This window comes from Notolepis coatsorum (assembly GCF_963971535.1).
Source record: "Notolepis coatsorum genome assembly, chromosome: 2".
Taxonomy (NCBI): domain Eukaryota; kingdom Metazoa; phylum Chordata; class Actinopteri; order Aulopiformes; family Paralepididae; genus Notolepis; species Notolepis coatsorum.
In genome coordinates, this window is record NC_140166.1 from 115,337,537 (window position 1) to 115,352,536 (window position 15,000).

Consider the following 15,000-nt stretch of genomic DNA (forward strand, 5'->3'; position numbering starts at 1 on the left):
CATCATCAGCTGGGGGAGCCCTGCCAGCAAGTCCATGATCCAGTTACAGAGTGGGGTGTTTAACCCAGAGCCTGGTGGAACAGATTGGAGTTGACTGTTATTGAGCTGAGATCAATGATCAGCATCCTCACAGAGATCAAATCAAATCCAATAAAATGTTTTATTGCAACACGACTATCACCGACATCTAAGAAGGGAGATCCCCCCTTGAACGGCCCTTCTAAGGTTGCTCTCCTCCACATCGCCTGTGGTGCATTTTCCCCTATTGCTAGGTTTTAGTGAGTTTTTCCTTACCTTTGCGTGTCTGGGAGTGTTGCATTCATTTATTTTATTTATTCAAAATCTTTTGGACTTCATGGTGGTTTTGTTTTGTTCTTGATTCATTGTGATGTTTCTTCTTGACTTGTTTAAAGAAGACGTGTCCGGTCCATGGGGACATTAACGTGTGTTGTCGGCCCTTACAAATAAATAAAATTTTATTTTAACTCATATTTCACTAATAACACTTAAAATCATTGGTAAACAAACGTAGTGCGGAAAATATACATGTTGACTGCTGTTTTGACAGAGTTATGGTCTTTACTCTAGGCTACATTTGTAAAAAAAATAATTAAAAAAAAATACATTTAAAAAAAGTTATTGAAGAAAACCTTGGGCCTGGAGGAAGACGGTGGGGAGAGGAAGTGAGGAGGGAGGACATGTTGGCGTGTGGTTTGTGGAGGTTCTTAGCCGAGGCCTCAATCTTATGGTGAAAGGCTTTGGCAGTAGCTGTTTTTGGAGAAAGCTAACAAGAGGTCATGATAGGTAGTGATGTCACCAGTGAGGCAGGCATTTTTGTACTTCCTCTCTGCAGCTCTCAGGCTCTGTCTTTCTTCTCTAACTGCATCCATCAGCCATGGTCTGGATGTGGAACAGCTGACTTCTTGGTGAGGGGACAGAGCTTTTCAAAGGAGGTTGAGAGGGCTGAAAGGAGGCTGGAGGTTGAGAGGGCTGAGAGAAGGGTGGAGATTGAGAGGGTTGAGAGGAGGGTGGCGGTTGAGAGGGCTGAGAGAAGGGTGGAGGTTGAGAGGGCTGAGAGAAGGGTGGAGATTGAGAGGGTTGAGAGGAGGGTGTAGGTTGAGAGGGCTGAGAGGAGGGTGGAGGTTGAGAGGGCTGAGAGAAGGGTGGAGGTTGAGAGGGCTGAGAGGAGGGTGGAGGTTGAGAGGGCTGAGAGGAGGGTGGAGGTTGAGAGGGCTGAGAGAAGGGTGGAGATTGAGAGAGCTGAGAGGAGGGTGGAGGTTGAGAGGGCTGAGAGGAGGGTGTAGGTTGAGAGGGCTGAGAGGAGGGTGTAGGTTGAGAGGGCTGAGAGGAGGGTGGAGGTTGAGAGGGCTGAGAGGAGGGTGGAGGTTGAGAGGGCTGAGAGGAGGGTGTAGGTTGAGAGGGCTGAGAGGAGGGTGGAGGTTGAGAGGGCTAAGAGGAGGGTGGAGGTTATAGAATAGAATAGAATAGAATAGAATAGAATAGAATAGAATAGAATAGAATAGAATAGAAATACTTGTATTATCCCGTGGGAAATTAGACACTGCAAATCGCTCAACATTTAAACATTTAGACAGGACAGGTCACAAATAATAACACAAATCAAATCAAGTTGCCTAGGATAAGAGTAGAGTAAAATAAAACAAGATAAAATGAAATGAAATAAAATATACAGAAATAAATACAGTAAGAATATACTGAGCATACTGAGCATGGGGTAAACAATTTGGTCAATATAATTATAATTAAATCTAACTAAATGAAATATGAAATATATATTCCAGTATTCAGTGTAACTAGGTGCAGTATGCTTTAGGTAGTGTATTGTCCTCCTTGGGTTCCAATAAGACCTAGATCAATGTCTGGCAGCCGTCGCTGCCCCCTGTTGTGGAGCCTGGAGGCCGTTGAGAGAGCTGAGAGGAGGGTGGAGGTTGATAGGGCTGAGAGAAGGGTGGAGGTTGATTGGAGGTTGAGAGGGCTGAGAGGAGGGTGGAGGTTGATAGGGCTGAGAGAAGGGTGGAGGTTGATTGGAGGTTGAGAGGGCTGAGAGGAGGGTGGAGGTTGCCATATCTGATATTGTGACTGTGGTGGATGAAAAGAGGCATTGTGCTGCTCTGTTCATTGACCTGTCAAAAGCCTTTTATACAGTTGATCATTCCCTGATAAGTATTCAATGTGTCCCTCATACTTATAGATGGTTCCATAACTACCTCTCTGATAGACATGATCTCTGATAAACGTGGCTTTCTTTATAGAAATATAACTTGCTTTTCCATGTTTAGTAAAATATTAATTGTTGAAACGGTATTACTGTCTATCTTGGATTATGGTGACATAATATATAAACATGCTGCTGTTACCACCCTTAAGTCATTATATGCTAAATGCTGTATCACTCTGATTTATTACTGGTGATAACTACAGATGCAGCAAAGTATTCCTAACAGCGTTCTTCCGCCTTGGAAGTTGTGTTCTGTTACCTGCCACCAGCAGACACACAGATCTGTCAACCACATGCTAGTGTGATCTATGCATATATATATATATATATATATATATATATATATATATATATATATATATATATATATATATATATATATATATATATATATATATATATATAATATATATATGGCATTCACACATGTACACGTTGTTGTGTTGACTGTATGTGAAGTAGACTTGTGCTGTGTGGTTGACTAGCAGCCGTGTGTGTGTGTGTGTTACTGGCTGCACATATAAAATAGCACATAATGTAGTGTGTTCAGTATTGCGTATTCACATTTACGTGTGTGTGTATGTGTTGGCAGGTACCGTACGTTTGTGTCGGAGGATGCGGGGCCTAACACTCTGGTTGCCACGGTGCTGGCTAAGGATCCCGATGGAGATGGCATCACATATAGAATCACCACGGGCAACGAAGAGGGCAACTTTGTCATCGATAGCCAGAAAGGTTAGACGTGTTGTTTTAATTATTCTCTCTCTCTCTCTCTCTCTCTCTCTCTCTCTCTCTCTCTCTCTCTCTCTCTCTCTCTCTCTCTCTCTCTCTCTCTCTCTCGCTCTCTCTCTCTCTCTCTCTCTATCTCTCTCTCTCTCTCTCTCTCCCCCCCACTCCCCTCTCTGTATATTCTCTACCTCCTCTCTTCTTTTCCTCCTTCTGTTAACCATTTATGTCCCGATTAATTCTCCCTCATGTTGCTCTCTAACTCTAGGGTTGTCATAGTCCCTCATGCCAAGGATGCTCCAATACAACACAATACAATACAATGCAATACAATACAATACAATACAATACAATACAATACAATACAATACAATACAATACAATACAATACAATACAATACAATACAATGCAATGCAATGTAATGCAATGCAATACAATACAATATAACACAATACAATACAATGCAAAATGCAATACAATGCAATACAATACAGCACAGCACATAACAACACAGCACAGAACAACATAGCACATAATAACAGGACAGAACAACACAGCACAACACAGCACAGAATAACACAGCACAACACAGCACAGAACAACACAACACAGAACAACACAGTACAGAACAACACAGAACAACACAGAACAGCACAGAACAACACAACACAGAACTACACAGAACAACACAACACAGAACAACACATCACAAAACCACACATCACATAACAATACATCACATAACAACACAGAACAACATTGAACAACACAGAACAACATATAACAACACATCACAGAACAACACAGGACAACACAGAATAACACAACACAGCACAGCACAGAACAACACAGAATAGAACAACACAGAACAACACAGAACAGCACAGAACAGAACAGCACAGAACAGAACAGCACAGAACAACACATAACAACACAGACCAACACAGAATAGAACCACACAGAACAACACAGAACAACACAGAACAGCACAGAACAATACAATCATCTCCAAAATCTTTCCGGTATCACGCTCAGCCAGACAGGGTTGCCCTCTTAGTCCCGGACTATTCGATCTATCATTAGAGCCTTTAGCACAATATATAAGACAATCCCAATCCATAGAACCAATCAAAATCAAGGGCACACAACACAAAATTAGTTTATATGCGGACGACGTAATACTGTTCATGCAAAACCCCAACACAGCATTGCCTCATCTTCTCAAGCTGATTGAGGACTTTGGAGATCTATCGGGATTTAGGATAAATTGGCCGAAGTCGGCCTTCCTCCAACTTAACGCCCCTGCAAAAAGAAATATAACCCTCCCAAAAGAGATACAGATGGTAAAACAATTTAGATGTTTGGGAGTTGAGATATTCCCCACCATAAGCCAAACGGTGAAGCACAATTACATAAAAATCCAAAACAAAATCAAATACGACCTTGTCAGGTGGTCGAAACTTAAAAACTCAGTACAGGCACGTATATCAATAATCAAGATGGACGTCCTACCTAGAATCAACTTCTTCAGCTCAATGCTACCGTTACCCCCTCCAAAGGGTTACTGGAAAGAATTACACTCCTCCACATACAAATTTATTTGGAATAACAAACCACCACATATAAAAAGATCCACCGCACAGAGAAACAAAGCAGACAGAGGTATGGCATTTCCAGATTTCTACCACTACTTTAAGGCGTACACTTTAAGACCACTAACAACATGGTTTGATCCCCAAGCATTAGTATCCTGGATAAATTTAGAAGAAAATATAGTAGCTCCACATAAGCTGAAGGGCATAGTATACACCAAATTACCAATTAAGCAATGCAAACAGAAATTTGGCCCCATAATCACTCATGCAATCCGGATATGGCGCGAAACACAAAAAAAATATTATACCCTACATAAATGGCATAATCATACTCCCTTATTCAATAACAATGCACTCTGGATAGGAAAACAACCTATAAGATTCCCTAGATGGGAAAAGCAAGGCATACACCAAGTCCACAAATTACTTTTACGCACAGTTATTGGCATGTTTGAAGGCTCACGGTGTTCCATTAAATATACCAATTGTACACCACAGATACCACAAATTCTTCTATGAAAGAGAGACATCAAGAGGTTTTGTTTCAGATTTTTATCATCAATTACTAACGTCCTCATATGAAACCCTCCACCTAGACTCCATCTGGAGGAGGGATATACCAGACCTGGAAAGTGATTTTGATTGGCAAGAAGCCTGGGCAAATATTCGATTCACATCAAGGAACCCGGACCATCAACAAATCAATCTTAACTATATTCACAGGACATACTTGACTCCTATAAGACTGAAAAAAATGGGTCTTATACAAGACTCCAAATGCTCCTTATGTACAAATGGGGACGAGGGGACATTTATGCACATGTACTGGGACTGCCCACCAGTTAAGATATTCTGGAAAGAGGTGACCCAGCAACTATCAAATCTCTTAACTTGGAATATACCTGTACACCCCTCTGTACTACTGCTGAATGATGTTTTTGAGTGTGCAGTACATCCACAGCTAAAGAGATTGGATTTATCAGGTATCACAGTGGCTAAAAAGCTGATAGCATCACGATGGTTCCAACCGGAAAAAATGTGCCGAAAGGGTCCGGAAGGGGGGGGGGGGGGGGGGGGGGGGGCGGGGGGGTACGAGCTGGAGCATATGTGTGTAGGTTTTTAGATATCAGGTATTAAGGGTATATCCTATATAAGACAATTAACTAAAATGTGATCTCATTGGATGTGCACTGACAACTAATGCTTGTATATCTTATCGTGTGTTGTCATGTTTGTTTATGTGTTTGTTTAAAAAATAATAAAAAAATAAAATACAAAAAAAAAACATTATTATAAATAATGTGTAACTATGTGTAACCTTTCATTAGTCATTAGCTTCAATACACTCTATACCGATCACAAATACCACCAACCTGGTTGTGTGGCAATAACCAAGGGTTCCTTTCTGGCATTTAAACTAAACTATTTTAGTTTAGTGGTTTAGAAAATGTCTGAGTGACTGTAGGACCTTCTCCCCCAACCTATGCTGTGAGATGCCAGGCCAGATTTCCCCGGCACTGCTTGAAAGCCTGGTATATGGTGGTTAATACCGGCAGTCTAGAAAGAAGAGAGAATAATTTGGTGTGCTCTGCTGAGTTTCTGGCTGAGGTTATACATCCAGACAGGGTTATTCAGTATAGCGTCAGTCCAATCAGGGGATAGATGAGGAGAGTGCTGTTTTTTTCCCCTCGACAGTGTCTGCTTCCCTTGTTACAAAATGCCATCGCAGTTCTCCAGTCACGCCGCGACTTGAGTCCTACTTTGCGATGCCAGAAGCAATCTGAAATAGAACACTGTGTGCAAGAACTAATTCCATATGCATTCGACCCTTACATAAATTTCCGCCCCCCGAAACAGGCTATTCCTCGCTTCACAATGGCGGAGTGAACTTCCGACCACCTGAAACCATCACAGTCAGGACAGCTGAAACCATCACAGTCAGGACAGCTGAAACCATCACAGTATGGACAGCTGAAACCATCACAGTAAGGCCTGCAGCTGAAACCATCACAGTCAGTAACACTGTGAGTGCTTTCACTGCTTTGGCAATGCTGTTGTGTCGAATCGCTTGGGTGACTGACCACCTGTCGGACTCAGACAGTCCTGAAAATGGAACGTTTGTCCAGCATCAACAGAACAATGTTTAGTGGATTTCGACAGCATCCTCACGCAAAAAAATCAAGGATCGATTTAAAGATCACAAAAGACTGCTGTTTGTTGCAGGAGTGTGACTGAGAGTGCAGTACAGTGGTGAGTCCAGGGTGGGAATGTACCGTGAATTTTATAAGAAAAATTGCATGTAGATATGTGTTTGAAACAGTGATGGTGAGAAATGGTCTGATCTTGCTGTAAACAAATCGTTTTTGATTTGCCTTCTTGACTAAGCTATTGATGTGATGTTTGTAAGTGAGGCGTGTGTGTCAAGAGTTACTCCAAGGTATTTACTACTAGTGCCTGTTGTCTTTAACTGTAGTGTCTGTCTGCTGTCTTCTGTAGCAGAGTAGCCTATTGGCACTGCCCCTTTAAGGCAGGCAGTCTAATTGCCATATAGGACTAGGCTGAGTTGATTGCAGCATGGGGAGCAGAGCAGAGTGAAGCAGAGCAAGTGGAGCAGAGCAAGGACGCAGAGCAGGAGAGAGGAGTGAAGTGAGAGCAAGGAAAATACTGAGAAGAAGATGTGAGTTAAGAAGGCAAAGAACAAGTCGATTTGGAGGAAACAATGACAGACTCCTCATGTATCCTGTGGCCTACAACATGGCCGATCAAAGAGAGTATCACCTGTAAAGAGAGGACACCAGTGCTGGCAAGTTAACCCCTTCCATGAAGCGTCTCTTCAAACCACCAACTATCCCGGACTTGACCACCTTCACTCAAGATCTCCAGTGTCCCTGTTCTCCCAGCTTCCCCCTACCAATCTCCAAGCTGTCCTCAGCCACCACTTCAGCCTACCCCAGCCTGCTACCCCCACACACACACACACACACACACTCACTGAGCACACACCCAATCCCCAATCTGGACTGTTTATTTATTTGACTCATTACCCCTTTTCACTTGTATTCTATGTATCTGTCTTGCACTTGATTATTTTGAATACAGTATATATTATTTACCTGAATACTGTTTGCCTGCTTCTTATTTCAATATTTCAAACCTTATCACATGCTTTTTTTTGTAGTGAAGGTTACCTGGAGCTAGCCGGTAACAACAGTAAGCTTTAATTTAGCTTACTTAATTTATTGACAGGTTTTAGCCTGTCTGGCGCCCGATACACCACTGTAACATTTACATTTAGATTATATTGGGCTGACCACCGCTACACTTCATAACCACACTGTGTGTCTGTACTTCTTTATTAAATAATTTTTTATCTCTCCCGTCCTCCCCAATTGTTTAACTCACCAGCCACCACTGACGCACACATTGGGGGATGTTTAAAAAATATAATTGAATAGGCGGCTGGGTGGCGTAGCGGAGATTGCGCTCATTTGGCAGAGTCAGCGGGTGGAAGTCGATGGGTGGGGATTGGACGTTGTGGACAGCGACCCCTACAGGTCGGTTGGGAGACGCCTGCACAGCAGAGACAGGAAGTGGCGAGGGTAGTGTGAGCCTCCCATGTGTTACACCTCGCCAATGAGAGTCCACGCTGGCAGGCGAACACATGTGACAGGCTGCCTCCTCGTCTGCCAGAGGGAACACGTGATGCAAGGCTTCTATCCTCTCTACAACCGACCAGTGGGGGGCATAGTCGAGCAACGTTCAAGACAGGGCAGGGGAGAATTGGATACACGGAATTGGGATGGGAGAAAAAGGAGAAAAAGTGGATAATATATATATATATATATATATATATATATATATATATATATATATATATATATATATATATATATATATATATATATATATATATATATATATATATAATATAATATAATAATTTGTGCTTCACCAAAGAATTTGGTCAGCAGCCACCACTGCATCACAGTCAGGATAGCTGAAACCATCACAGTCTGGACAGCTGAAACCATCACAGTCTGGACAGCTGGAACCATCACAGTCTGGACAGCTGGAACCATCACAGTCTGGACAGCTGGAACCATCACAGACTGGACAGCTGAAACCATCACAGTCTGGACAGCTGAAACCATCACAGTCTGGACAGCTGGAACCATCACAGTCTGGACAGCTGGAACCATCACAGTCTGGACAGCTGAAACCATCACAGCTGAAACCATCACAGTCAGGACAGCTGGAACCATCACAGTCTGGACAGCTGGAACCATCACAGTCTGGACAGCTGGAACCATCACAGTCTGGACAGCTGGAACCATCACAGTCTGGACAGCTGAAACCATCACAGTCTGGATAGCTGAAACCATCACAGTCTGGACAGCTGGAACCATCACAGTCTGGATAGCTGAAACCATCACAGTCAGGACAGCTGGAACCATCACAGTCTGGATAGCTGAAACCATCACAGTCAGGACAGCTGGAACCATCACAGTCAGGATAGCTGAAACCATCACAGTCAGGACAGCTGGAACCATCACAGTCAGGATAGCTGAAACCATCACAGTCAGGACAGCTGAAACCATCACAGTCAGGACAGCTAAAACCATCACAGTCTGGACAGCTGAAACCATCACAGTCTGGACAGCTGGAACCATCACAGTCTGGATAGCTGAAACCATCACAGTCAGGGCCCTGTTTCTTGTACGAGGTTCAACTAAGTCGATCAAGATGTCATTATCCAGCTTCAGTTAACCCGATGTTTGAAGCCGGGATTTTCCTGTTCCACGAAGGTGGATTCAGTCTCGTTAACTCAAGCCAGACTTGCGACTCAGGCTAAATGCGCGCGGCCGCTTTAGGTGAAAAGCCAGCACGTATCGATGGCAGAGATCCTGATTCTCTAACGGCATTGATTGATTAATTGATTTAAGACTTTATTGACAGATTGCAATACGGCTCAATCGCCTCGCCGACAAGTTAAATGCGTTATCTATAGGCTAATTTTAAGTCCCTCATTACCTCAATCAATCAGATTATATTTCTTTAAACTTGCCTGCTGGATTGAATAATCAAATGAGATCTTGCTAGCGAAAATAATTAGTTAACTGTTATACAGAATTACGATACGGCTCTCTTACCGATTGATTGATGTATAGTCAATCTTTAACTTATCTCCAATGTGGTCTAACGGGTTGTTCTTTTGACTTTCACACAGACGACCGGGGTTCGAGACCCTAGTCGTCTCCTTCTTTTTGCAATATAGGAATAATTCAATTTGGTGCACGTTGAGAGCTATATAAATAATGACATCCTCAATGCATGTAGATTTATAATATTTTAACTTAAAACCAGGCTACTTTGGCGTATAATCATTAATATTATATTCAAAAAAATCATATTGGAAACACCGGGTTTTGAACCCCGGTCACTGGGTTGGCAGGCTTGAGCACTACCGCTGCACCACTGTGCCAGATGGGATAAATACATTGTTTATACATTAATGAACGAGAGACCCGTGTTTAGAATATCCTTTGTTTTGAATGAAGTTTATCTCTTTATCCTCATTCATTAATGTGACGTCAACGGCTCATTCAATTTCTCAAATCCGTCAAACAGCGCATCTCATCAGACATCTTAATCCCAGTTACAATTAAAATAACCACATAATGTGTACATCGCACGAGCGAGCGCCACCGTCGCCACGGTATATATAACGTGCATTATTTAGGACAAAGTGAATTTAGTATCAGCATTTTGGGTCTATTTTACATTTCAAAAGCCCCCTCTGGAAGAATGGAGCACAAAAACGTAATTCAGAATGGTATAATGCAGATCGTAGACTGTGGGAATAGTTTCAGGAAACGAGCTGTCACTTTCTTTGCGGGGGCGTGGCTCTGCGTGATCCGGCTAACTTGAACTTGAACTCTGCTTTCGACCAGGCTCAAACTTTTGGATCTGTTGTCATGGTGATTTGGAAAATCCACGTACATGGAACCGGAAAGTCCGGCTAACTCAGTTATCCAGTTAAAGTTATCCGGCTAACTCAGTTATCCAGGTACAAGAAACAGGGCCCAGGACAGCTGGAACCATCACAGTCTGGACAGATGGAACCATCACAGTCAGGACAGCTGGAACCATCACAGTCTGGATAGCTGAAACCATCACAGTCAGGACAGCTGAAACACACAAAAAAATTACTTTACTATTATGCACTTTGCTACTAAGTAATCTACTGTGCATATAGTACTACCTACTATGCTATATTATGTCCATACTACTCTGCACTCAAGAATGTAGCACTCAAGTTCGACACTGTTTGACGGACAATGTTACTTACCCTTAGCTGCCAGTGTAGTACCCTTCCTGTTGACTTGTTGTACAGAACTTGTAAGTCTCTTTGGATAGAAGTGTCAGCTAAATGACTACATGTAACATATGTTGTCTCCAAACTGATCAGTGTTGCAAATATGTTAAATACATACAGTATGTTGTTATGAACACATATCAAAGGGATAGTTCAAATTTTCGGAACCTTAGACCTATTTGCTGCTTACCAACGGTGTTGAGATCTATCGTAGTCAGATTCTCTATGTTGCAGTGGGCTTAAGATACGAGAGAAAATGCAAGGAAGTGCAGGAAAAACATCCGTAATTGAAACAAATACAGATACAACAGTGTAATGGAAATGGACAGCAACATGCTATTGTTGCTTTAATGAAGGCTAGCTATGCCATGTTTAACAATACATAATGAGACAGGGAAGGGACAGAGCAGGGGGTTATAGACCTGTTCGCTGTATACGTCACAACGTCAGACTCTCAGTGTGCGTGAGCTGGTCAGAACAATGGGGCAGACTACAATATATTTGCATTTGTTAGCCATCCTAGCGATCGAAACAATTAATCCATGCCAAAGCTAGATATGTAAAAGGTGAAAGACTCACACTCACAGCCATGGTGATTTGGCAAAATGACATCCAGCCGTTTTCGTTTGAAACAACTTTTAGTCAGGAGAGTGTCGTGGTTTCTCCATAGAGCCCCGTTGTATTCTTTTAGCGCAGCAGCTTGTGCAGGTTTTGATTGATTGATTGACAATTTTATTAACAGATTGCAGAATGGGTACAAGACAGTACAGCTCAATACACACAATTGTTAAGGGGATGCAGACCAGAGAAAGACTTTCGTCACACCATGATTGTCAACACACAGAGTCGCAAACGGGAGCAGCCCCGATGGATAAAGCGATATAAAGAAATAAATGTGAAGTTATCTTTGAACCTCTGTTGTCAAGCCTTGTCAATATTAACCCCCCCCCCTTTATGGCAAGGGCGTGAGCAAGTGGAGAAAAACTCAGTGCAATTAAACACTATGCAACGACCACTGCAAATGGCGAGTGAATCGTCAAGTAACGTTAACGTCATCGCTACTGCTGTGACTAGCTGCTCTAGTCTAGTCTACCGGTCACAAGGTATAGTCAAAATCCATATCCAGCTACCAGGTTGGCGTCAGTGAAAACAGTAGTAAACTGTAGTCGATTAAATTACTTTATTATGACATTAGGTAGCATTAAATCGTTCGCTCATAAAATTTGTGACATTTTAAATGTGATTTATAACGGACTGTTTAATGTCTGGGACAGAACGGCCGACTTGCGTAAATAATATAGACCTATATTGAGAGGTGTCTTTTCCCCGCGGAACACAAGTTAAGTTGCTATATCGTTAATATATAAGTGTAACTTAATGTTACATGCATGCATTCGAATGTTTCGTTCTCTCTGCTATGATGAAAGCAGAGCAGTGTGTGCTTCAACACCTCTCTCAAGTACCTGTAATGAATGAATGAATAACACGCACACGCCAGACCACAGCCCAAGCATTAAGAGCAGCCCGGCGCTGTAGTCTTATCTGGGAGCATTGGGGACACATACTGTCGGACAATATAACAATAATTAACTAATTTACAAGTTGTATTAAGTTTTGCAAATAAGGGAACAGAGAAAGAACATTTCAAAGCAGTCAAAAAAGCAATATCTCGATTTTTACATATTTCTGAAGTGCGTGATATTTCTCGGGATTTCTGAGGAAACTAACTCGCCGTCACAAGTCGGCCTACACCACACAGAGTCACATATACTGTACATTCTAATATAAAATATACAGTAAGTGTACAGTAAAAATTGTCGATTTAAGTAAGTAAAAGTAAAAGTCCAGGAAGATTTGATAGTACTGTCACCTTGTTTCTTATAGTGCAATCACTCCATTCTGTTAATGCTGTTTAGTCTTGTTTTTTACAGTGTGATCATTCCATTCTATGTTAATGCTGTTTAGTCTTGTTTTTTTTACAGTGTGATCATTCCTTTCTATGTTAACTCATTCGGGGCCATCCACGTACCCATTCCACAATCTGTTAATAACATTTTCATTCAATCAATCACTGTGCAGATTGAATTGATTGAATGAAAATTGTATTAACAGATTGCAGAATGGGTACAATACAGTACGGCTCAATGCACACAATTGTTAAGGGGATGCAGACCAGAGAAAGACTTTCATCTTGTTTACATCAGGGTCCCCCATTTTCAATTCATAATGAATTGTAAGATAGGGTGCAACTTGCTCCGTGCAATCCATTCTTTGTGGATCTAGCCCTAAGTGGTTAAAGGAACATGCCAACTATCTGGCTGCACGTTAGCCTAGCTTAGCACAATGAATGGAAGCAGACATGACCAGTTAGCCTAGGCATTGTCCAACTAACACCTCGCCCGAAGGCTAACCATCATGTCCGCTTCCATTCATTGTGCTAAGCTAGGCTAACGTGCAGCCAGATCGCTTTCTACTGAACGCACATAGAGGAAACGGGCATCTAGCTTCTTGTCTCTCTCTGGAGAAGACAATAAGCTAATTTCCCAAAATGTTGGCGTGTTCCTTTAAGACATTTCTAATAGTTCTCAAGTTCTGCCACCGTTAGTTCTCCAGCTGCTGGCAGCCTGATGGGGGACTGGCCGAGGCGGTTAGTGGAGTGTCGGGGGGTGTATAAGTAGACTTCAGTGACCAAAACATTAGAGCACCTTCTTAATTTTAAGGTGCACACATTTCTGTACAATTCATGTGTCAGTCATCTCAATACTTATTAATCATTCTATAGAGAAAACAAGGACATTTTAGGAGCGCTACTTCACTTATACAGGTATCAAAAAAGGTGATATTTCCCCTACAAAAAGCATCTAGGGATTTCCAAAAAATGTACCATGGTATTTCCATAAATGTTATGGTCAATACCCTCATGACCAAAACATGACGTGGTTTAATTGGTATTATATACCGTGGTACCAATTAAGCACAACAGTGGTCCCATGGCTATACAAGTATCATGGCAGTCAGAGCCGTAGCCAGGGTTTAGAAATTAGGGAGGTCAATTTTTTTTTTTTTATACACACTTTCTTACGCAACTGGCTAGCCATTATCTAGAGATCAACTTAAGGTCAGTCACTCACAAAGTCATTTACAGGACGTGGGGGCACTTACAGGTGAGTGGCCTAAAGAGTGCACCAAAATGTACTGGTACATTCAGGTCCAGAATTGTTGGAATTCCCTGACAAAGATGTGCAAAAAGCTGTACAATTTAAACAATACCATACTGGTAATGAGCAAATAGTTGTTTATTAAATTAATGCATGGAGCTGTTCAATCTTATTTCATTTGATACTAACTACTCAGTTCATACAGATTTCAAGTATCCAAATATCAATGATGAATATTGCATAAGGTTTACACAGTTAATGGATCACCTTTTTGTTTTATATTCATCTTCAGAGAGGAGTAATAGTTAGATCTTAGATAGTTAGATAAATATTTGATTTATATGGCAATTAAATCAATGGTGTGCTTGTTTGTTTGGGGAGTTTGACCTACAGTTAATGTGCCTACCATGAAGTACCACGTGAAGGTGCATGCTCAATGGACAGCACAAAAACTATTTGTGTAGGTGAGACTAGAGCTACCACAGATAGTAATAAGTTATAACAGTAAGTAATCCATACCATATATATCCTAATAGTTACCTTACCACACGATGACCAAAATATGATGATGATATGATATTGAAGAGTTTACCGCCGGCCACTAGGGGGCAGCGTCCCGTTAGTAGTGCTGACCGGCTTATTTTAGGGACCTAGGTCACTCACAGTAACGTGGGCTTAGTCTCTATGACCAAATAACGTTATCATTCATATTATTATCAACATCATCACCATGGCATGGCACACACACACTACCTCAGGCTCCTCCTGCTCACTGTCCCTCGCGTCGGTCCACCTGGAAAATGTCCAGATTACCAGTCCAGTCCACGGTGCAGGCTTGTCATTGCTGTTCTGTCACAAGCGCGCACATGCTTCCCAAAGACCTCTGTGACCTCATAGCTGGCTAC

General features: G+C 42.0%; 1 protein-coding gene across 1 annotated transcript in view; it reads left to right on the forward strand.

Moving 5' to 3' along the window:
* LOC311223493 (neural-cadherin) overlaps positions 1-15,000 on the forward strand; it is a gene marked incomplete at both ends in the record, with an annotated part of 1,556,546 nt that overhangs the window by 748,067 nt on the left and 793,479 nt on the right. Inside the window, 1 exon segment of the mRNA XM_084308277.1 lies at positions 2,832-2,974. Coding sequence (XP_084164403.1) covers positions 2,832-2,974 — 143 coding nt within the window.